Raw genomic sequence first — 22,029 nt, 5'->3', positions numbered from 1 at the left:
GCTCAGGTCTACTCCTGTGCCTCCGTACTCAAGTCTCTCCCGACGTTCCTCGGCCCCTAATTCTCCGCAGAACCTCAGGAGCCCCTCCCCAACCTCCCCTCCGCCCCTCCTGCACCCGTGGCCCCCCACTCCCCTCGAACGTCCTCTCTAGCCTTGCTCAGCCCCCCAATTTCTCCCCAGTCCCCGAGGCACCCCACACGCCGTCCACGCCCTGGGAAGGGGGTGCCCCTCAGTGCCCGCCCGGCCCGCCCTACCGCCGAGCTCGGGTGTCCCTTCCCTTCCCCGCGGGCCCCAGTGCTGGCGCGGCGGGGCCGGCTCACCAGTTGGTCATGTCCAGGAAGAAGGCGCAGCCGGCCGGGTTGAGCTGGAAGCCGAGGAGCCGCTGGAACTCGGAGATGAGCACGTCCTTGTCGGTGGTGCCCAAGCAGCTGAACTTCTGCATCAGCTCGGGGTCCAGGTCCACGTCCATGCCCTCCATGGCTGGGGCCGGACACCCGCCTCCCCGCCTCCTCGCAACCTAGCCGCCGCCGCCGCCGCCGCCGCCGCCGCCGCGCCGCCGGGCCCGGGGACAGGGAGGGGGCCCGCTGCTAGCAGGCGCCGCGACCCCGCTCCTTTGAGGTAGGCCCCGGGCCTCTCACCGCCTCATAGGGATAAACTCACTCAGCCACTCACTCACACTCTCGCTCCCCCCCCTCCCACCCCCCCCAGCGCCGCCGCCTCCGCCGCCGCCGCCTCTCGCTTCGCCGCCGCCTCCGCCTCCTCCCGCGCCGCGCCCACTGCGCAAGCGCCGCCCGCCTTGCCCCGCCCCTTCCTCTCCAGGGGCCCCGCCCCTCGGCGGCGTCACAACCCCGTGACGTCCCCCGCGTGACCTCACCGCGGTGGAGCGACGGAGCGGGGAGTGGGAAGGAGGAGAGGGACCGCCCCGCGGCTGGGGGTGACTCCTGGTCTGACCTTCTGCTCGCCCCACCCCCACCCTCAAGGGGAGGAGTTAGAGCTCGGGGTTTGGGGAGAATCTCGGGGATGTCGGTCTGCGGCAATTCCACCATTTTGCAGGTGAGGAAACCAGTCTGGGAGGAGAAGCGACCAGGGCAAGGTCAAGTACCAGGGTGTACGCAGGACAGTCTTCTCGGTCAGGGGTTTGCCCCTCGCCCTGAAACGGTTTGTTTGCGTTAAGTTTTAAGAGCTGCTTTCCCGGATAGGCAGTGCCGTGAATCCCTGGTTTCCAGCCATCCTTCGTAAGGGTTACTACAATTTATCAGTGTTGTTTCTGTTATGCAACAGTGGTATCAAGTCTCTGGAAAGTAAAGGAGGCCTTGGATACGAACGTCAATCACAGGTCCAGACCGCAGCACCCGCAATCTCCTGCTCATTCTGTCAAGACCAACCCTCTCAAAGTAAAGGTTAAGTAATGAGTATTGGGCATGCCTTCTTCTGTTTTTAAAATAGAAAGCAAAATATTGCTGTACAAATGGTACACCTGCCTGGTCAAGATCCCATTTGAAGATCAGAGATTGAGAAAGGCAGCATAGAGACGATCTTGTCTACCCCCTTCCATTCCTATTTGTCCAACACCGCTATATCCAAAGGGGAAAAAGATGAGTAAGAAATGGCCTTCTACCTTTCAGTAGCTCTCTGTTTTACGAATAAGGAAAGTGAGATCCAGAAAGCTTATATCTTGTCCAAAAATATAGAGCAGTGAAACTAGAACCCCAATTTCAGATTCCTAATGGGGTATGTTTTCCTTTTTTTTTTTTTTTTAAAGATTTTATTTATTTATTCATGATAGACATAGAGAGAGAGAGAGGCAGAGACACAGGGAGAGGGAGAAGCAGGCTCCATGCAGGGAGCCCGACGCGGGACTCGATCCCGGGACTCGATCCCGGGACTCGAGGATTGCGTTCTGAGGCCAAAGGCAGGCACCAAACCGCTGAGCCACCCAGGGATCCCCCTGGGGTATGTTTTCCATGACGATTTCAACGCCACACAGCACTAGAATAAGTCACCAGTAGTGTCTGGGTTTCTAGGAGGTTTTAGAAAGGGAAAGCATTCTACTTCCTTATGTCCCAGTACCAAATAAGAGTTAGTAGGGGGATCCCTGGGTGGCTCAGCGGTTTGGCGCCTGCCTTTGGCTCAGGGCACAATCCTGCAGTCCCGGGATCGAGTACCGCATCAGGCTCCTTGCACGGAGCCTGCTTCTCCCTCTGCCTGTGTCTCTGCCTCTCTCTTTCTCTATGTCTATCATGAATAAATAAAACCTTCAAATAAATAAAGTATTAAAAAAAAAAAAGAGTTAGTAAAATATGATGGCTTTAAAAGCTTGGGTTCTGGGTCATATATCTGTAAGATTCAAATTCTCATTCTGCCAATAAGTGGTATTCACAGTGCCTGCCCACGTAGGATTGCTGTGAGAATTAAATGAGATAAAATATGTAAGCTCAACACAGTGCCTATTCCTTAAAAAACACTTCGAGAAATGATGACTATTGTGGCCATAAACATGACTATAGAAATAGACAATGGTACAAGTAGCCTACGTTACTACTTCACTTGGATCCCCTTCTACTTCATTTTGCTTCCTTGTCCTCTATTAAAATTTGAATTATATGCCCTTTCTCTTCTCTAATGATTTTTTCCCCTCCAACATGACTATCTTATGGGAAACAACTGTATCAGCATACAGATACATTATTTACAAACTCCTACTGTACAGTAGTTATAAACATTTTATAAGAAACTGGTTTTAGGCCTCTAATACCTGTGGAAGCTTAGATCATTGCCAGGACCTAACTTTTGAATGGCCACAATGTTGAAATATTTTACTAATATTAAGGAAAATTCTGTCTCTCTCAGAGGTAAACACATATTGTCCCTATCTTATGGGTGATGGAATGGGAACACAGATTATTAAAAAATCCCAATATTAGACCTATAAAAGAACCAGACTGTCTAGCCCAACCTCCCCATTTTACAGATGAAGAAATTGAAACCAAAAGAGGGGAACTGATTCACTCAAAATTAGGCAGTAAGTAAGGGATCTCCAAACTCCCAGTTTAGCACTATATCCTGCTACAATTCCCTTTATGCTTTGAGTTCAACTTGGCCTTACATACAAAATAATCAGAAATTGATGTTAGTCTACTGACTAAAATTTAAGTTAACTTGTAATACCTATGAATTAAAGTTGTGTTAACCAAGGATCCAAAAGAAGAAAATGTTATTGGAACCTGACAACTCCCTTAGAATGCTGACCCAAGGAGAACAAACAACTCTTGGCCAGCCCCATGCAATACTAGGGTCTTAGCTCACATATAAATAGCCCATAAAATGCAAAGAGATCTTGGCAAATAAGAGACCCAAGTAGCTCAGAACTTCAGTTCATGGCAGAAGTTATCTCAAAGGAGCGCAACTATTCCTCAAATTACTTCTGAAACATTGTGGGGACATTTTTAGTTCTCATGAGATTGGAAGTGGTACCCCAGCCATTAATTCCTTGAGGACCAAGAATGCTAAACATCTGCAATTCTTATGTCATCCACACACAATAAAGAACTGACCCATTCCAATACACTATGCAAAAACACTGACCAAAATGAGGTATTACCCAATCAGGACACTCACAGAAATGTGAGTTTCCACTTAAATCTGAGGGGTTAATAACACATATGGTTCTTCTATAATGGCTCTGTAGCTGTGTTTTGTTTTATTGGGAAGAAGGCATGGAGAAGGACTGGTTGAGAGACAAAGGGACAAATTGCTGAGTGCCACCCTAAGGAAGAAAAGCTGATGGCAATATTCCCAAAGGGCTTTTAGGTTTTATGTCAGAACAGTGTCAGGAGCTATGCCTGGAAAGGCCACTGCCTGGAATATGCCCAAGACGAGCCAGTTTCTTTCTGAATTTCTTGGGCTGGTGATCTCGATTGAGAAATTTAAATGGGCACTTGAGTGGCTCAGTTGGTTGAGTGTCTGCCTTTGGTTCAGGTCATGATCTCAGGGTCCTGGGTTTGAGTCCCGCATGCGACTCCCTGCTCAGTGGGGAGTCTGCTTCTCCCTCTGCCCCTCCCCCTGCTCTCTTTCTCTTTCTCAGTCTCAACTAAATAAATAAATTTTTAAAAAAATTTTTAAATGAATCCCAAGTCCCCAGATGAAGCCAAAGTTTCTTAAAGGAATTAAGCCATTCTATCATTAGAAGTTGAAAGTCTAGGAGAAAAGTGATTCATCTTACCAGGGCAGCTGAGATTGTGTCCAGATCTCTAAGTCCTTAAGATTCAGAATTGCCAAGACCAGCTAATACTAAGATTATGCCACAGCATAACTGATTAAGAGAACAGAGTCCAAATTGGCATTAGGGTACATTATATGATAATAGCAACTTGTAGTCAAAACCTTTTAGGTATATATCCAAACTGTGATGACCTCCTTTTCTGCAAATCATTAATGACCCTCTATGTGGCCTCCAGCAGCCATATCTGCCCTACATGGCCCTGTCCTTTAGCCCCCATTGATTGGAGGAGAGGGAGATGCTTAACTTAGATCAGCCAATCAGATTCTCTCTCAGGAATTTCGAACTGAACTCAGTGAGTTTGTGGAACAGGCCTGTTTACTTGAAAGTGAGAGAAATACAGAAAAAGGTCCATCTTTGTGGAGCACCCATGAAAACGAGAAAATGCCTATCTGCAGAAAGACAGAAACAGAGAAAAACAGAGAAACAAAGATGGGAGACCTAAAGACTTGAGAGAGAAGTTCCTCAATCATCCTGAGTTCTGATTATTCAGCTTCCTTTAGATTCCATGAGAATCTCCAGGTTCCATTCAAAATATGTTATCTCTTAGATGAAATTATTTTTTTTTTAATCTTTTTTTTTTTTAATTTTTATTTATCTATGATAGCCACACAGGGAGAGAGAGAGACAGAGGCAGAGACACAGGCAGAGGGAGAAGCAGGCTCCATGCACTGGGAGCCCGACGTGGGACTCGATCCCCGGTCTCCAGGATCGCGCCCTGGGCCAAAGGCAGGCGCCAAACCGCTGCGCCACCCAGGGATCCCTCTTAGATGAAATTAAAAAAGAATCAAGTTAATAAATAAGTGAAGTGAATACAGTATTTGATTTCTAGATAGAGATGGACATCCTACTCTTAAAAATAATGAAAACTTGAGGCTAGATTGGTAGAGCATGCAACTCTTGATCTCAGGATTTGGTGTTCAAGCCCCACATTGGGTATAGAGATTTCTGAAAACTAATTAATTAAAAAAATCAATGGGGGCACCTGGTGGCTCAATCAATTAAGCATCTGACTCTTGATTTCAGCTCAGGTCATGATCTCAGGGTTGGGAGATCGAGCTCAGATCAATCCAGTTCCATGCTCAGCAGGGAATCTGCTTAGGATTCTCTCTCTGTCTCTCCTTCTGCCCGTACTCCTCCTGCACCCACCTACCATTTGCACATGCATTCTCTTTCTAAAATAAATAAATCTTTAAAAGAAATAATGAAAACTCCCGTAGGAAAAAAAAATAAGGATGCAAAAAGGCAATTCACAAAAGAAGAAATACAAATGGCCAATAAACATGTTGAAAGATGTATTATGCTACTCATAGTTAAATAAATGGATTAAAACAACAATAAGGCATCACTTTCTTCTAATCAGATTGTTAATGCTTTATAACATAATAGTTTTTGTTGGCAAGAGTATGGAGAAACATGTCCTCTCAAATACCACTGCTTCTGGGAATGTAATTGATATAATTTTTCCTAAAGATGAGTAGATGTGAATTTAGATGAATTGATATGAGGAACTTTAATAATATTTATATATAATAGTCCCCAAATCCCCAAAAAGCTTTTTTATTAGAAGTATTATAATACATATAATAATAAAAAGTTGGAAATAACCCAAATGTCCATCAATAGGGGAGCTATTGAAAAAAACGTAGCAGAGGTGGATTCATTCTTTTTTTTATTTAAATTCAATTAAATAACATATAATGTATTATTAGTTTCAAATATGGAGATCAGTGATTCATCAGTCTTATTTAATACCCAGTACTTATCACATCATGTACCCTCCATAATGTCCATCACCCAGTTATCTCATCCCTTTGCCTCCTCCCCTCCAGCAACCTTCAGTTTGTTTCCTATTATTAAGAGTGTGTCTTATGGTTTGTCTCCCTCTCTGATTTCATCTTGTTTTATTTTTTACCTTTCTTCCCCTATGATCCTCTCTTTTGTTTCTTAAATTCCACATATGAGTGAGCTGATATGATAATTGACTGATTTCACTTCACATAATACCCTCTAGTTCCATCCACATCATTGCAAATGGCATGAAGGGGTGAATCATTCTTTTCATCAATATAATTTTACATGAATCTGTGACCAAAAAAGTAAGGAACTGGAAAGAAACTTAAATGAATATTTTAATAATCTGAGAGAGAAGAAGAAATATCCAATTATGAAATCAAAGAAAAGACTGATAGTATAAAAAATTTAAAATTTCTTTGGGCAGCCCGGGTGGCTCAGTGGTTTAGGGCTGCTTTCAGCCCAGGACGTGATCCTGGAGACCCGGGATCGAGTCCCACGTCGGGCTCCCTGCATGGAGCCTGCTTCTCCCTCTGCCTGTGTCTCTGCTTCTCTCTCTCCCGCTCTGTAACTCTCATGAGTAAATAAAATAAAATCTTTTTAAAAAATAGAATAAAATCAACAAGGAAAAAACAATCTAAAGGGAAAATTGGTAAAGGACATGAATGGGCATTTGATAAGAAAAATTATAAATGGCCTACAACTGTATGAAAATATTTTGAATACCATGAATAATCAAGAAGTGCAAATTAAAAGCACAATATCATTTTTATCTGTCAGTTTGGCAAAGATTGATCATAGCCAGTATTCTATAAGATGTGAAGAAAAAGGCAATTTCATACAATATTAATAGGATTACAGATTGGTAGAAACCTTTTTGGAGGATATTTTGGCCATGGCTATTAAAATTTTAAATGTGCACCTTATCTTAGATTTCATATAGATAACTAAAAAAGATGGCCAAAGATATATGTTGAAGGCTGATCACTACAGATTTGTAATGCTGGAAAATTGGAAACAATCTAAATGACCAACTGTAAAGTTTTGATTCGATTATACTAGATTTATGCTATAGAATACTACACCACCATTTAAAAAATGAAGTAGGTCTATATGAACTAACATGACAAGATGTAGATTTTTTTTAAGCAAGCTGTGGGGGATCCCTGGGTGGCTCAGCGGTTTAGCGCCTGCCTTTGGCCCAGGGTGTGATCCTGGAGTCCCGGGATCGAGTCCCGCGTTGGGCTCCCAGCATGGAGCCTGCTTCTCCCTCTGCCTGTGTCTCTGCCTCTCTCTCTCTGCCTCTCTCTCTCTCTCTATATATATATATGTCTATCATGAACAAATAAATAAATCTTAAAAAAAAAACAAGCTGTGACACAGTATATATATATTATGATCTCTTTTGTATTAAAAAGCATAGTAAGTGTATATGTTTATGTATGTGTGTGGAATATACACATAACAAAATATTTGGGGAGATATATATCAATAGTTAAGGAAGGTGGGTTTATGGTAGAGTTGCCATATAACAACTGGATATCCAGTTAGATTTGAATTTCAGGTAAACAATTTTTTTTTTACCATAAGTATGTCACAAGCATTAACTGGGTATCCTGTATTTTTTTTATTTGCTAAATCTAGCAATCCAATTTATGGGGAATGTTCACTTTTAATGTTAAATTTCTGTATTGCTTGAGTTTTTACACTGAGCATGTATTCATTTTTAAAAGATAAAAATTTTAAATAACACTTTAAAATAATTTTATGTTGGTAATGTAGAATTTTATATGGCTCTTTGAAAACACATTTTGGGGGACACCTGGATGGCTCAGTGGTTGAGCATCTTCCTTTGGCTTAGGTTGTGATCCCAGAGTCCCAGAATCAAGTCCCACATCGGGCTCCCCATGAGGAGCCTGCTTCTCCCTCTGCCCATGTCTCTGTGTGTCTCATGAATAAATAAATAAAATCTTTTAAAAAATGATAAAAGCTGTAAGAAAACAGTACTATTACCTATGCTCCAATTTCTAACAGATGCAGGAATGAGTGAATGCAAGAGATGTATAGAAGGTTATACTTCAAGGTATTAATGATGACAGTGTCTGAGTGTGGGAAATTATGGGTATTTTTACATTTTTAATCTACATTTTTTTTGTTTTTTTTTTTTAATCTACATTTTTAAACTTTCAATAAAATGCTCATGTCATAAAACATCAAGAGACACTTCATTTTAAAGAAAAGAAAATTAGGTGACCTAAGGGTTTGTCAAACATGTGTTCATTTTAGTTCTGGACACTCTCTTCCCCATGTCAGCTGGCTTAAATTTTGTAAACTGCAAAAGCTAGGAAGCAGCTAACAGTCCAATGAACTATCCAGTTGAGCAAGCAATGTCTGCTGACTTACTATCAGCAAGGATGAATTAGGGGCCTTGTGCTATATGACCATGAACAAATGACCATGAACAAATTACTGAGTCTCTCTATAGACCTCAGTTTACTCATTTCTGTATAAAGAATGCTGCAAAAAGATCACTGAAGTGGAGTAAAATAGTAAGTCAAACAAAAGAAAAAAAGTTTTTGGAATTTAACCTATGGCTACAATTAGAATTTGCATAAACATAACTGTGAAACAAATCTTACATTCTATGCTTATTCCCCAGGACTGGAAGTTCCAACAAAGTAGGCATAACTGCTTGTTGAATATTAAGGTATTACATGGCAAGAGGGGAGATACAAGGACATACATTTCTATAAATAATTATACTTGTATATATGTTTATATATTATACATATGTGTGTGTGTATATATATACATATATATATATGTATATATATATATATTTGTTATATTGAACATGTGCTCAAGTGCCAAATGAGCAGTAGACAAAGACTGAGTAGGACTTGGGAGGAGGGAGGGGTCAACGGTGGCTTGGGATACCCATAGAGACCTTTAAGATTCCTTGACCAGGCCTTGGATGATTCTCCACAGGATTTAAGGAACAGGCTAGAGAAGTGACACATGACAACAAAGTCATTTAGGGGACTGGGTAGCTTAGTGGTTGAGCATCTGCCTTTGGCTCAGGTTGTGATCCTGGGGGTCCTGGGATCGAGTCCCGCTTCCTTCAGGGAGTCTACTTCTCCCTCCACCTATATCTCTGCCTCTCTCTGTGTCTCTCATGCATAAATAAATAAAATCTTAAAAACAAAGTCATTAGACATTTATTTATTCTTTAAAGTGTGACCAAAAACCCCACACATAACAAAACTTACCATCTTAACTATTTTTAAGTGTACAGTTAAGAAGTATTACCCATATTCACATTGTTGTGCAGCCAATCTCTAGAACTTTTTCATCCTGTAAAACTGAAACTCTGTACCCTTTATTTTTTTATTTTATTTTTTTTTAAGATTTTATTTATTTGTTCATGAGAGACAGAGAGAGAGAGAGAGAAGCAGAGACACAGGAAGCAGGCTCCATTCAGGGAACCCGACGTGGGACTCAATCCTGGGTCTCCAGGATCAGGCCCTGGGCTAAAGGCGGCGCTAAACCGCTGCGCCACCAGGGCTGCCCCAACTCTGTACCCTTTAAATAACAACCCCCCCAACTCCCTCTTCCCAGTCTCTGGAAACCACCATTCTAACTTTCTGTTTCTGTGAATTTTTAGATACTTCATATAGGTGGAATCATACAATATTTTTGTGATGCACAAAAGTTTTAAGTTTGATGTAATCCCATTTGTCTATTTTTGCTTTCATTGCCTATGTTTTTGGCGTCATTTACAAGAAAGCATTGCCAAGTTCCAATGTTGTGAAGTTTTTTTCACCATGTTTTCTTCTAAGAAGTTGTATAGTTTGGGTTGTACATTTAGGTCTTTAATCCATTTTAAGTTAATTTTCATATATGTTGTAAGATAAGAATCCAACTTCCTTCTTTTGCTCAAAATGGGAGTCATTCACATCTATAAGACCCAGGCTCCTCTTTGCCTGTGCTGATCACTGCCTATGCTGATCACAGAAATATACCTGAAAGTGGATTCAGGTAAAGGAAATAAAATCTAAGGTGTACCTGAGGGGGTACAGGTTCATTTCCCTTAAAAATGAATGGGTGAGATTGAAGAGCAGCCTATGACAGTGAGTGGTACCTCTGCTTTCAACATCCCAGAGCGTGAAGGGAAAGAACCAGATCCCCTACATTTGAGGATCCCTTTTTCCAGTTCTTCTATCCTATTTCCCTATTGAAGAGATTTAAAAAAAGTAGAAGGCACTAACCCACTGTACTATCTTGTCTTCTAGAGAGAGCATCTGATGCCCTGGGTCTCCCTGTTCTTACTGTGGTGAATGGGACAATGCGGGGGTGAGGGGTGGGGAACTTGATTGTCTTTATCTCCTATCCCACAGTCCCTCAACCTAGATATCCAGAAGTAGTCCGTTCTTTTCTTTTCTTCCTTCTCCTCCCCCTCTCCTTCTCACTCCTCCTTCCTCTTTCTTTCCTTTGTCTTTTTTCTTGCATCTTTTCTTGGCCCCTTTAATCTCCCAGATCCAAAACATTATCTAAGGAAACACCAACTCCTCACCTCTCCCTCATGTAAAAAACAAACAAAAATACCTCACAACTCTTCTTGTTTTACTATGATCACTCTTTACACACTCTCCAACTGGGTTACCATGTGTGAATCATCTTGCTATATGCATCCAAGCTAGCAGTAAGAATGAGGAAACATAGTTAATGAACCCTTACAATATGCCCAATGCCCAGCACTTTAACTACTTCAACTCATTTAATCCTCACAGCCAAATGAAACCAATATTATTATTATTCCCATTTTGCAGATAAGGAAATAGAGAGTGAGAGAGTTTAAATAATGCACCCAAGGGGACAGCCAGGATTTAAGCCCAAGGCTCAGAAAGGAACTTGTGCCTTCCTTTTTGCCCCAGATTTCTTCCAGTTCTAGGAATTTTTCCTTTTCACCATGTTCAACTTGATTGTGTTTGCATTGAGCAGTCATTCCTGCTTCTAATTGTTTCTTCGATAATTTCTAGGATACTGTTAGAAAAGACTGGGGTAACAAATACTAAATACTAATATTTTCAATTTATGTGATAACATCTCATAATTTCTCAACAGAGCCATCCATTCTCTCATCTTATTCTCAAGAAAAACAGGTTGTATAAGTTTATTTTTTAACAGCTTCATTATTCTGCAAGGACTCATACTGCCTATTGCAAATAAAACTAAGCAATATAGAAAATTACATAGAAGAAAGTAAAAAATAATGCCTTAAATCCCACTACCCAGAGATAACCATTATTAATATTTTAGAATATGTCTTTCATATAACTCTCCATTTGTATAGTTTGCCTCAATGATAGTATACTGTATCTGCCTCTCTAGCCTGCTTTGTTTTTTTTTTTAAGATTTTATTATTTATTTATTCATGAGAGACACAGAGAAAGGCAGAGACACAGGCAGAGGGAGAAGCAGGCTCCATGCAGGGAGCCCGATGTGGGACCCGATCCCAGGTCCCCAGGATCACGCCCTGGGCTGAAGGTGGTGCTAAACCGCTGAGCCACCCAGGCTGCCCCTAGCCTGCTTCTTTCATTCACGGTATGTTGAAAACAGCTTTTCACATCAATAAATACATATTTACATCATCCTTTTTAATGGCTATATGGTATTCCAATTTAGGAATGTACTTTACTTGACCAATCTATTGATGAACTCTGAGACTACTTTCAATTTTTTATTGTTGGAAGAAATTGTTAACCCCCATATAAAGAAATTGGTCAAAAAAAAAAAAAAAAAGAAATTGTTCCCTCATAGGGAACTGAAGCTCTGAGGGAACTGGGCTCTATGACCTCTTTTTAAAAATCCAGGTCTGGAAGTAAATGCTTAGGCTAAACTGCTGACTTTTGACTCTTTTTTTTTTTTTTTTAAGATTTTATCTATATATTCACAAGAGACACAGAGAGAGCAGCAGAGACACAGGCAGAGGGAGAAGCAGGCTCCATGCACGGGGAGCCCGACGCGGGATTTGATCCTGGTCTCCAGGACCGCGCCCTGGGCCAAAGGCAGGCGCCAAACCGCTGCGCCACCCAGGGATCCCACTGACTTCTGACTCTTAAAACAGTGCTTTTTTCAACTAAACTACCAAGATCAGGAAACTGGAATTCTTAACATATATATGGATTTGATAACTAGAAATGAGATTTTTAAATAACGGGCCCATTTTTTAAGAAATTAAGTATATGGCGCGACGGATCCACCCGGGGACGAGCCTGCCCAGCACCTGCGAGCGCCATGAATGGTTCCTCCAGCATCGCCACGATGAAGAAAGTGGTTCAGCAGCTCCGGCTGGAAGCGGGGCTCAACCGCGTGAAAGTTTCCCAGGCAGCTGCAGATTTGAAACAATTCTGTCTGCAGAATGCCCAACACGACCCCCTGCTAACTGGTGTATCTTCAAGTACGAATCCCTTCAGACCCCAGAAAGTCTGTTCCTTTTATTTTCTTTTATTTTTTATTTTTTTAATTTATTTATTCATGAGAGACAGAGAGAGAGAGAGAGGCAGAGACACAGGCAGAGGGAGAAGCAGGCCCCATGCAGGGAGCCCGATGTGGGATTCGATCCTGGGTCTCCAGGATCATGCCCTGGGCTGAAGGCAGCGCCAAACCGCTGAGCCACCAGGGCTGCCCCAAGTCTGTTCCTTTTTGTAGTAAAACGAATCTTTTGATGGTTTTCTAAGCCACTTTACATGAACAAGTGAATATTCAAAGGAGAACTAAATTTGAAGCCTGTACAAAAGCTTATCCCTATAACACGTGCCATACTATATAAACTCCTACTTTTGTCAGTCCTTAACATTTACCTCTCGGAATTTTCATAAATTTCTTTTTTTTAATTTTTATTTATTTATGATAGTCACAGAGAGAGAGAGAGAGAGAGAGGCAGAGACATAGGCAGAGGGAGAAGCAGGCTCCATGCACCGGGAGCCCGACGTGGGACTCGATCCCGGGTCTCTAGGATCGTGCCCTGGGCCAAAGGCAGGCGCTAAACCGCCGTGCCACCCAGGGATCCCTGAATTTTCATAAATTTCTATTTCACAAGGGTAATTATTTTATATATATTGGCAGCAGCATACAATAAAATACTTAAGTGTAAAAAAAAAAAAGGAATTAAGTATATACTTACCATAAAAACCAGCCATTCCACTCCTATGTGTTAACCCCAAATAAACAAAAGCATATGTCCATACAAATATTTTTACATAGATGTTGATAGCAGCAATATCTAGTATTCAAATAATGTAAACAACCTAAATATATTTATCAACAGGAAAATGGCTAAACAAATTCTGATATATCTCTACAATGGGATAGTACTCAGCAATAAAAAGGTATGAACTATTGGCCATACAACATGGATGAATCTTGACTATTATATTGAACAAAAGAAGCCAGACACAAAGGACTATATACTGCATATCTCACTTATATGAAGTTCAACAGGCAAGAGTAAGCTATAGCATTGGAAAGTGACCAGTGAGACCTAGGGTTGCAGGGAAGTTTGAATGGATGGTGAGGGGTTGCCTGGGAAGAGGTATAAACAGACTTTTGGGGTTGGATTCATAGAATTGTTCTATATCTTAATTCAGTAATGGTTAGATGGGTGTATCCATTTGTCAAAAGTCATCAAATGGTAGGTATGCTTTACTTTTTTTTTTTATTAGAGACAGGGAGGTGGGCAGGGGCAGAGGGAGAGAGAGAATCTCAAGCCGACTCCCCGCAGAGCATGGAGCCCGATGCAGGACTCAGTCTCACAACCCTGAGATTATGACCTGAGCCGAAATCATGAGTTGGACGTTTAGCTGACTGAGGCACCCAGGGACCCCTCAAATGATACACTTCATTTTTTTAAGACTTTATTTATTCTTGAGAGACACACACACACACACACAGAGAGGCAGAGACACAGGCAGAGGGAGAAGCAGGCTCCATGCAGGGAGCCTGATGTGGAACTCGATTCTGGAACTCCAGGATCATGCCCTGAGCCGAAGGCAGACTCTCAACTGCTGAGCCACCCAGGTATCCCAATGGTACACTTTAAATGGGTGAATTTTATTGTATGTAAACTATACCTCAATAGAGGTTTTTTCTTTAAAACTGGCCATCTGGTTTTATTTCCAAGCCTGTCTACAACAGGCGGTAGAGATAAGCATTTGGCATAAATAATAAATGGCTGTCAGTGAATGAATGACTATATTTGCTGCTTAAAAGAAGAGGATGAAAGACACTTGTTTGAACCTTTCACAGGAGCAGGGATTTACAACCTATCAGGTGAATAAATTGCTTTCGTGGACTTGACCCTGAAGAGATGAGACCCCACTTAGCCATAGGTGATTATGGGTGTTGCTGCTTTGGCCTAGCCCTTCGTAGACGGAGGATCCCCAACAATAGGCCTCAGGCAGGCATCTGAGTAGGAGCAAGGCCTCAGGGACACAGCCCTCCCCTCAGCATACACTTCTCAGGCAGACCTGTCTAGGAGGGCCACCTGCTAAAGGCCCGGGGCAAGCCACCGCCCATGCAAAAGCTGAAGGGTTCCCTGAGAAAGAAGCCTTGGTGTTAAAAAAAATTAACTTTCAAGGGGAAAAACAAAAGCCATTTTCTGAAGCTGGGCAAAGGTGAGCATTTCCTGGAAAGTTAAATGCCTCAAAAGTTAATTTGAATTTCAGAGGGCCATGGTAATGACTCAAATGTGAGAGCACCTCAAGGGCCCTGCATGAGAGGCAATAGAATTTGCTGGCCTCCTTCAGTCTATCTCCTGGGGCTGCCAGAACCTTGGAGACCAGTTTTAAGGTTATCTCAGTTTCTACAGAAAAGGGGAAATTAAGTGAATTGCAGGTGCTCAATTGATTAGGAATGTCAGAGGTACTTGCTTGGAAAGAGAGCAAAACAAAACAAAACTGAAAAGCCCTAAAGAAGAATCTCTATAAAGAAATGTGTCTCTGTAACTGATTACAACAGCCAAAGCAAAATGTTTGTTTTCTCTGCAAAAGCATGATGTATATATGTGTGTGTAAGTGAGAGAGAAAGAGAGAGAGAGAATGCTATAAATGAGCCTGAGAGAGAGAGAGAAAGTGAATTTTTTATTTCTTACCAGACCTCACATGACCAAAAGGTACTTGGGTCCATAACCAACGAATTCCCAACCTTCCTCTGTGTGTATTCTTTTTTTCTTCCTCTGTGTGTATTCTTAAGCAAGTGTTCCTCTGAGTGTAATTTCCTGCACTACTTAGACCAGAGTCACTTGGGGGAGGGAGAACTCTTAAAATGGTCCATTCCTGGGTCTCAGGCCCCTAAAACCTGAGTTAGTGTGTCTGGGGTGGAGCCCAGGAATCACCAGGTGATCCTTATGAACACTAAAACTTGAATATCATTGCTTTAAACAAACAGTGAATTGTTTATTGATGATTTGCTCAATACTACAACTCGATTTTAGGTTCACAAATTGAACTGTATTTTCACTGGTATATTTGAATTACAACTGTCTCAAGAAAAGCAACTATGAATTGGTGAAGAAGCAGACCAGAAAAAAACAAAACAAAAAACATTGATGGTTAGGAATGTAAATCCACCACAACCTTTCTGAGATTGGTTGCAATATGTATCAAAATCCTTCCAAATGCTTTGACCCAGATTTTCCACTCTTAGTCATGTATCTTAAAAAAATAACCTAAAGAGACCTGAGATATGTACAAGAATGTTTATTTTGCTATTGTTCATTATAGTGAAATACTAGCACCATCTAAATGTCTAACAACAGGAGGTTAAATAAATTATGATAGCATCATATAATAAATCCAGATTGATATTTATAGAAATGGAAACATGTTTACAATACCATATTGTTCAAGAGAAAAAGATTACCAAAAAATTTTTACACATTTCATTTTTGTACAAAATTAAAAAGAATTGGAAGATAAGAAAATGTTAACAGTAATTATCTCTGAGTGGTAGCATTACAAGGAGCATACATTTTTCTTCTTTGTAACTTTTCTAAGTTGTTTTAAAATAAGATATATTATTTTCAATCAGGAAAAAAAAAAACAAGGCTGTATTCATTTCAAATAAAAGGGTAGTAGGCCACTGAATTCCATGTCAGAAGATTGAGTTAGGTGTGCCTGGGTGCCTCAGTCTGTTGGGCATTTGACTTCTGGCTAAGGTCATGATTTCAGGGTCCCGGTATTAAGCCCTATGTCAGGCTCTGCGCTCAACAGGGAGTCTGCTTCTCCCACTCCCTCCTCCTACTCATGCTCCTGTGCTCACTCTCTCTCTCTTTCTCTCTCTCTCCCTCCTCACCCTCTCTCTCTCTCAAATAAATCTTTTTTAAAAAAATTGGGTTGAAGTCCCAGATCTGCTGTTTTGAACCTCACTCTTCTTTTCTCTGAAATGAAGATGGTAACACCTGCACTACCCACCTCAGACATTACTAGAGAGTTAAATACGGGGGCACCTGGGTGGCTCAGTGGTTGAGCGTCTGCCTTTGGCTAGGGCGTGATCCTGGAGACAGGGTCCTGGGATCGAGTCCTGCATCAGGCTCCTTGCAGTGAGCCTGCTTCTCCCTCTGCCTCTGTGTCTGCCTCTCTCTGTGTCTCTATGAATAAATAAATACATTTTTAAAAAGTGTTAAATATGGAATTGCTTTGTAAATTATAAGATGTTTTATAGAGTTAGTGTATTGTGTTGATTTTTCACATCAGAATCTTGAATTCAGGGCAGCCCAGGTCGGGTGGCTCAGCGGTTTAGTGCCGCCTTCAGCCCAGGCGTGATCCTGGAGACTGGGGATCAAGTCCCACATCGGTCTCCATGCATGGAGCCTGCTTCTCACTCTGCCTGTGTCTCTGCCTCTCTCTCTCTGTCTGTCTCTCATGAATAAATAAATAAAAATTTTTTTAAAAAAAAGAAACCTGAATTCATTCAATACCTATATATAATACATAAAGATCTGTCATTAAAGCATAATGCTAGACTTTATTTTTTTAATTTTTTAATTTTTTTTAACGCTAGGCTTTAAAAGAATTTTTTTTTACTTTAAAATAATTTTTATAGACACAATCATATAATAAAACTCCAGGTATACATCACCTAGTTTCAATATTATCAACTCAGGGCCATTCTTGTTTTAGTATATTTGCCACCCTCTCTCTCTTCTCCCACATTAACAAAGCACCAGACTTTCAACTGACATTGACTCTCTGTAACTTTCATGTACACAGGAGAATGTTTCAGTTCTTAGTTTCTCATCTGAAAAGGGTAGAGTTGTACACTTTAAAAAGGTGAATTTTCCGGTATTTGAATTGCATTTCAGTTAAAAGACAGGGGTACCTGGGTGTTCAGTCAGTTGAGCATCTGACTCTTGGCTTGGGTCATGATGTCAGGGTCGTGGATCCAGGCCTCTGTGGGGCTCTGCACTCAGTAGGAAGTCTGCTTGAGATTCTCTCTCTCTCTCTCCCTCTCTCCCTCTCTGTCTCCCTCCCTCTCTCACTCTCTAAAAATAAATACATAAATATATTTTTTAAAAAGACAGGAATTAACATATGTGCAAAACTTAGCATAAATGTCTGGCATTTAGGAATGACTTACTATGGGTAATTTCTCATCCATGGTGTTGTCATCACTTCAAGCTCTAAGGTGGCTACAAACCTTCTTAAAAAAAAAAAAAAAAACAGGGATCCCTGGGTGGCGCAGTGGTTTAGCACCTGCCTTTGGCCCAGGGCGCGATCCTGGAGACCTGGGATCGAATCCCACGTCAGGCTCCCGGTGCATGGAGCCTGCTTCTCCCTCTGCCTGTGTCTCTGCCTCTCTCTCTCTCTCTGTGACTATCATAAATAAATAAAAATAAAAAAAAAATAAAAAAAAAAAACAGGGATCCCTGGGTGGCGCAGTGGTTTGGCGCCTGCCTTTGGCCCAGGGCGCGATCCTGGAGATCTGGGATCGAATCCCACATCGGGCTCCCGGTGCATGGAGCCTGCTTCTCTCTCTGCCTCTCTCTCTCTCTGTGACTATCATAAATGAATAAAAAATTAAAAAAAAAACACTCACTAAAAAACAACTAGAGTGTAACAGTGACAATATTGTGTCAAATGTAGTCATGAGATTGTGAGTGACATTTTCCCCCTCAATATATATGGAAACCCTCTATGACTTAAATTAAAATCTTGTATGATTCAAAATATATGCCACTTAAATTGGGGAAAAAATACCCAAAATGGTAGCCAGCCATATTATCTCTCCAGATTGTTCATTCTTGGAAGGCATTCTACCAGAAATTCGACACCACCATGATGAGTTGATTTAATGCCATTCCTAAAGATTAAGCGTGCATCTCAGCATTAGGATAATCATAGAGACCTTGAAGCCTGACACACTTGAGTTCAAATTCCAGCCCTGTCACCTATCACCCATGTGATGTTGGAAAAGTGAATTACTCTTTCGACGTCTTATATTCTACCTCTGACAATGAGTAAGAGACCCAAATAGGAGAATGTATATAAAAGCACTTAACATGATGCCAAACGCATAGTGGATTGGCAGTGACATCTTACAAGATACTCACTTCATTTATAGAATACCCTTAAGAAGCATACCATAACATTGATTTCCTTTGGATGAATGAACAAAGTGACAAACTTAATTAGTATTGCTGAGAGTGTGGAGCCAGATGATGCTCATTTGCTACTGGAAAAGTTAAAATAGGGACAAGCACTCGGCACAGCCACTATTTGGCAGTGTCTAGGAAAGATGAAGAGGCGGTTTTCCCTGCATTCCAGCAAGTCCATTTCTAGGTATATGCCCTAGAAAATGTGTGGGAAGGAGACAGACGCGAGAATGTTCATTGTAACAATGATTATGAGAGCCAAAAATTGGAAGCAATTTAAACGTCCATCATCAGGGAAATGTTTAAATCAATTGTGATATAATCATGAAATGAAACACCTATAGCAATTAAAATGACTCAACTAGGGACGCCTAGGTGGCTCAGTGGTTGAGTGCCTGCCTTTGGCTTAGGGCGTGATCCCAGAGTTTCGGCATCGAGTCCCACATCAGGGTCCCTACATGGAGCCTGCTTCTCCTCCCTCTGCCTGCGTCTCTGACTCTCTCTCTCTCTGTGTTTCTCGTGAATAAATAAAATCTTTAAAAAAAATGACTGAACTAGTTACATGTGCAACATGGATAAATCTCAAAACCATGAGGTTAAAAAAAATAGTGGTGGAAAAATTTGTACAATATGATGTGATTTAAAAAAAATATGATGTGATTTTTATAAGTTTTAAAGATGGGTGAAACAATAGTATACAATCTTTATGGAATCATATATATCAGCTTTTAAAAATAATAAGCAGGAGCAGCTGGCTGGCTAAGTTGGAAGAACGTGTGACTCTTGATCTCAGGGTCATGAGTTCAAACCCCACACTGTACGTAGAGATTGTTTAGAAATGAAGGAATGAATAAATAAATAAACAAACTTAAAAATATATAATAAGTAATGAATTTAGGAGGATGCTTACCTCAAGAAAGAAAAAGGAGGGAATGTAATAGGGGAGATATATATGTGCGTGTGTGTGTAATTGTTTCTGTAATATTTTATATCTTTAAGAGTATCTAGGGGCGCCTGACTGGCTGAGCCGCTGGAGTGTAAGACTCTTTGATTTTGGAGTTGTGGATTCCAGCCCCATGTTGGGTGTAGAGATTACTTAAAAAATAAAATCTTTTAGGGGATCCCTGGGTGGCTCAGTGGTTTGGTGCCTGCCTTTGGCCCAGGGCGCGATCCTGGAGTCCCGGGATCGAGTCCCACGTCAGGTCCCGGCATAGAGCCTGCTTCTCCCTCCTCCTGTGTCTCTGTGCCTCTCTCTCTCTCTATGTCTATCATAAGTAAATAAATAAATCTTTTTAAAAATTTTTAAAAATAAAATATTTAAAAAGAAAATTTTAAAAAATCAAAGTATCTAAAGTAAAAAGATCATAATGTTAGGATTTGTGTGTAAGGGCTTGGATGTTTATTATTCTTTTTTTGTATTATTCTTCATACATAGATATGTATATGTTTATAAGCAGGAAATATACAGTGCTTACAATATCATAGGCACTGTTAGGTTCTTTACATGTCTTAACTAATGTAATTATTTCTACCTGTAAGGTAATTACTATGATTATCCCCACTTTACAGATGAGAAAACTTGCTCAACATCACATTTTTGGTAAGTAATCCTGGAAGTTGAAGGCAATCTGGTTTGAGTCTGATCTCTTAACAACCATACCCTACTGACCCTTGAAACACTTTAAAATTTTTAAATTTAAATTTTATTTATTTAATTTTATTTTTAAAGTAAACTCCACCCCCCAAAGTGGGGCTTAAACTCACAAACCTGAGATCAAGAGTCACAAACTCTACTGACTGAGCCAGCCAGGAGCCCCCCTCCAAAAAACTTTTTTTTCACATAAGAGGGAGGTCATGGGACAAACTAGGAAGTAAAACCCTCTAGCATCACACAGGTCAGTGAAAAGGCATTTCAACAACCTTTCCTAACCTACTTCTGCTCTTGGTAGGAAATACTTAAATTTTCCACCAGACCACATAACAAAGCCAGAGAGCGCTGCCTGGACCCATAGACCATACAACATCACCAAGACTGTGGTAACACAACAGTAAAAGCCAAGTCACCTCTAATTTGGGAAGAGGAGGATAAGTCAAACAATAAACTCTGAGAAGACCCTTTGGAGGTCTTACACCTGGAAGAAATTCCCTGGAAGGCAATGCAAGCAGGATAATTCTATGAGTGAAGAAAATTTTTTTGTATTTTTTTTATTGGAGTTCGATTTGCCAACATATAGCATAACACTCAGTGCTCATCCCATCAAGTGCCCTCCTCAGTGCCCGTCACTCAGTCACCCCACCCCCCGCCCACCTCCCTTCCCACCACCCCTTTTTCGTTTCCCAGAGTTAGGAGTCTCTCATGTTCTATCATCCTCTCTGATATTTCCCACTCATTCCCTCTCCTTTCCCCTTTATTCCCTTTCACTATTTTTTATATTCCCCAAATGAATGAGACCTTATAATGTTTGTCCTTCTCCATCTGACTTACTTCACTCAGCATAATACCCTCCAGTTCCATCCATGTTGAAGCAAATGGTGGGTATTTGTTATTTCTAATGGCTGAGTAATATTCCATTGTATACATGTACCACATAGTGAAGAAATTTTTTTTATTTAGAGTCTGAGATAATAATCCTGAGAGTTTTGAGTGTTGCTAAATTACTGTCTGCATTTGGGCAGGACCAGTTGAATGGGCAAATTCCCAAATGAGTCAAAATCCACACGAATACAATAAAAGTGGAATCCAAGCTTCTGCTGTATTACACCAGAGCACAATTAAGACTAGATTATAAATCAAATATAATAATCTGCTTCCAGATCTGTTGGTAGCCTCTGCCAACCCTTTGGGGTGGATCAGAGGCCATTATGGACAGCTGGCCTGTGGAAGATGGCTAACAGCCTCCTCCAAAGATCTTCCATAGCCCTGCCTCCATGTTCCGCATCCAGGCATAGTGTGGTTCAAAGGTTTGGGGAGGCTGATGACTTGGACTGCTGGTGGCAAGTCTCACAGCAAAGAGAACTTAACTGAGCAAGCAAAATGCTTTAGGGGGGAAGTTAGGGGACCATTTTTCAAATGGATAATTTATTTTTGGATGATAGAGGATATTTTTACTTCTGTCATAACTCTGAATTTTATGATTTTATTTTCCCTCTAAGAAGTCCCTGTGATCATCCATCTGTTCCCACGAAAGAGTGAACACCTCTATGGATAAATCAATCCTTAGATTTCCAGAGGAATTTCTTCTTTATAAAGAGGTTCCACATCCATTATGCTATTTGGTTCTCAAACTATCTTAGTCATAGGAAA

At 41.0% G+C, this 22,029-nt stretch overlaps 1 protein-coding gene, 1 long non-coding RNA gene and 1 pseudogene across 11 annotated transcripts in view; 1 reads left to right on the top strand and 2 right to left on the bottom strand.

Moving 5' to 3' along the window:
- The window catches only part of ILRUN (inflammation and lipid regulator with UBA-like and NBR1-like domains), a 94,622-nt gene extending 93,939 nt beyond the window's left edge, over window positions 1-683 (bottom strand). The window contains exon 1 of one of the 2 annotated variants that reach the window (XM_077904356.1): window positions 321-683. In XM_077904356.1, the coding sequence (XP_077760482.1) occupies window positions 321-478 (158 nt within the window). In that variant the 5' untranslated portion in view covers window positions 479-683. The remainder of the gene's footprint in view (window positions 1-320) is intronic. The other variant, XM_077904355.1, reaches the window with a different exon arrangement.
- Window positions 684-843: 160 nt separating this feature from the next.
- LOC144317652 (guanine nucleotide-binding protein G(I)/G(S)/G(O) subunit gamma-5 pseudogene) lies at window positions 844-21,001 on the top strand (annotated as a pseudogene). Of its 7 annotated transcripts, none has more exons than XR_013383657.1 (4): window positions 847-1,053; window positions 1,282-1,394; window positions 11,488-11,677; window positions 12,009-16,758. The product of XR_013383657.1 is annotated as a guanine nucleotide-binding protein G(I)/G(S)/G(O) subunit gamma-5 pseudogene, transcript variant X2 (transcript). The 7 variants fall into 7 exon arrangements; XR_013383656.1 differs by having other exon boundaries at window positions 1,282-1,400; XR_013383662.1 differs by lacking the exons at window positions 11,488-11,677; window positions 12,009-16,758 and adding exons at window positions 20,295-20,325; window positions 20,675-21,001 and having other exon boundaries at window positions 853-1,053; window positions 1,282-1,400.
- The window catches only part of LOC144317654 (uncharacterized), a 37,201-nt gene continuing 21,038 nt past the window's right edge, over window positions 5,867-22,029 (bottom strand). For both annotated transcript variants that reach the window (XR_013383663.1, XR_013383664.1), the window contains one exon: window positions 5,867-6,646. This is a non-coding gene — a long non-coding RNA (uncharacterized LOC144317654). The remainder of the gene's footprint in view (window positions 6,647-22,029) is intronic.

Source organism: Canis aureus, chromosome 7 (genome assembly GCF_053574225.1).
Source record: "Canis aureus isolate CA01 chromosome 7, VMU_Caureus_v.1.0, whole genome shotgun sequence".
Classification (NCBI taxonomy): domain Eukaryota; kingdom Metazoa; phylum Chordata; class Mammalia; order Carnivora; family Canidae; genus Canis; species Canis aureus.
This window is presented reverse-complemented; position numbering and strand designations above follow the sequence as displayed.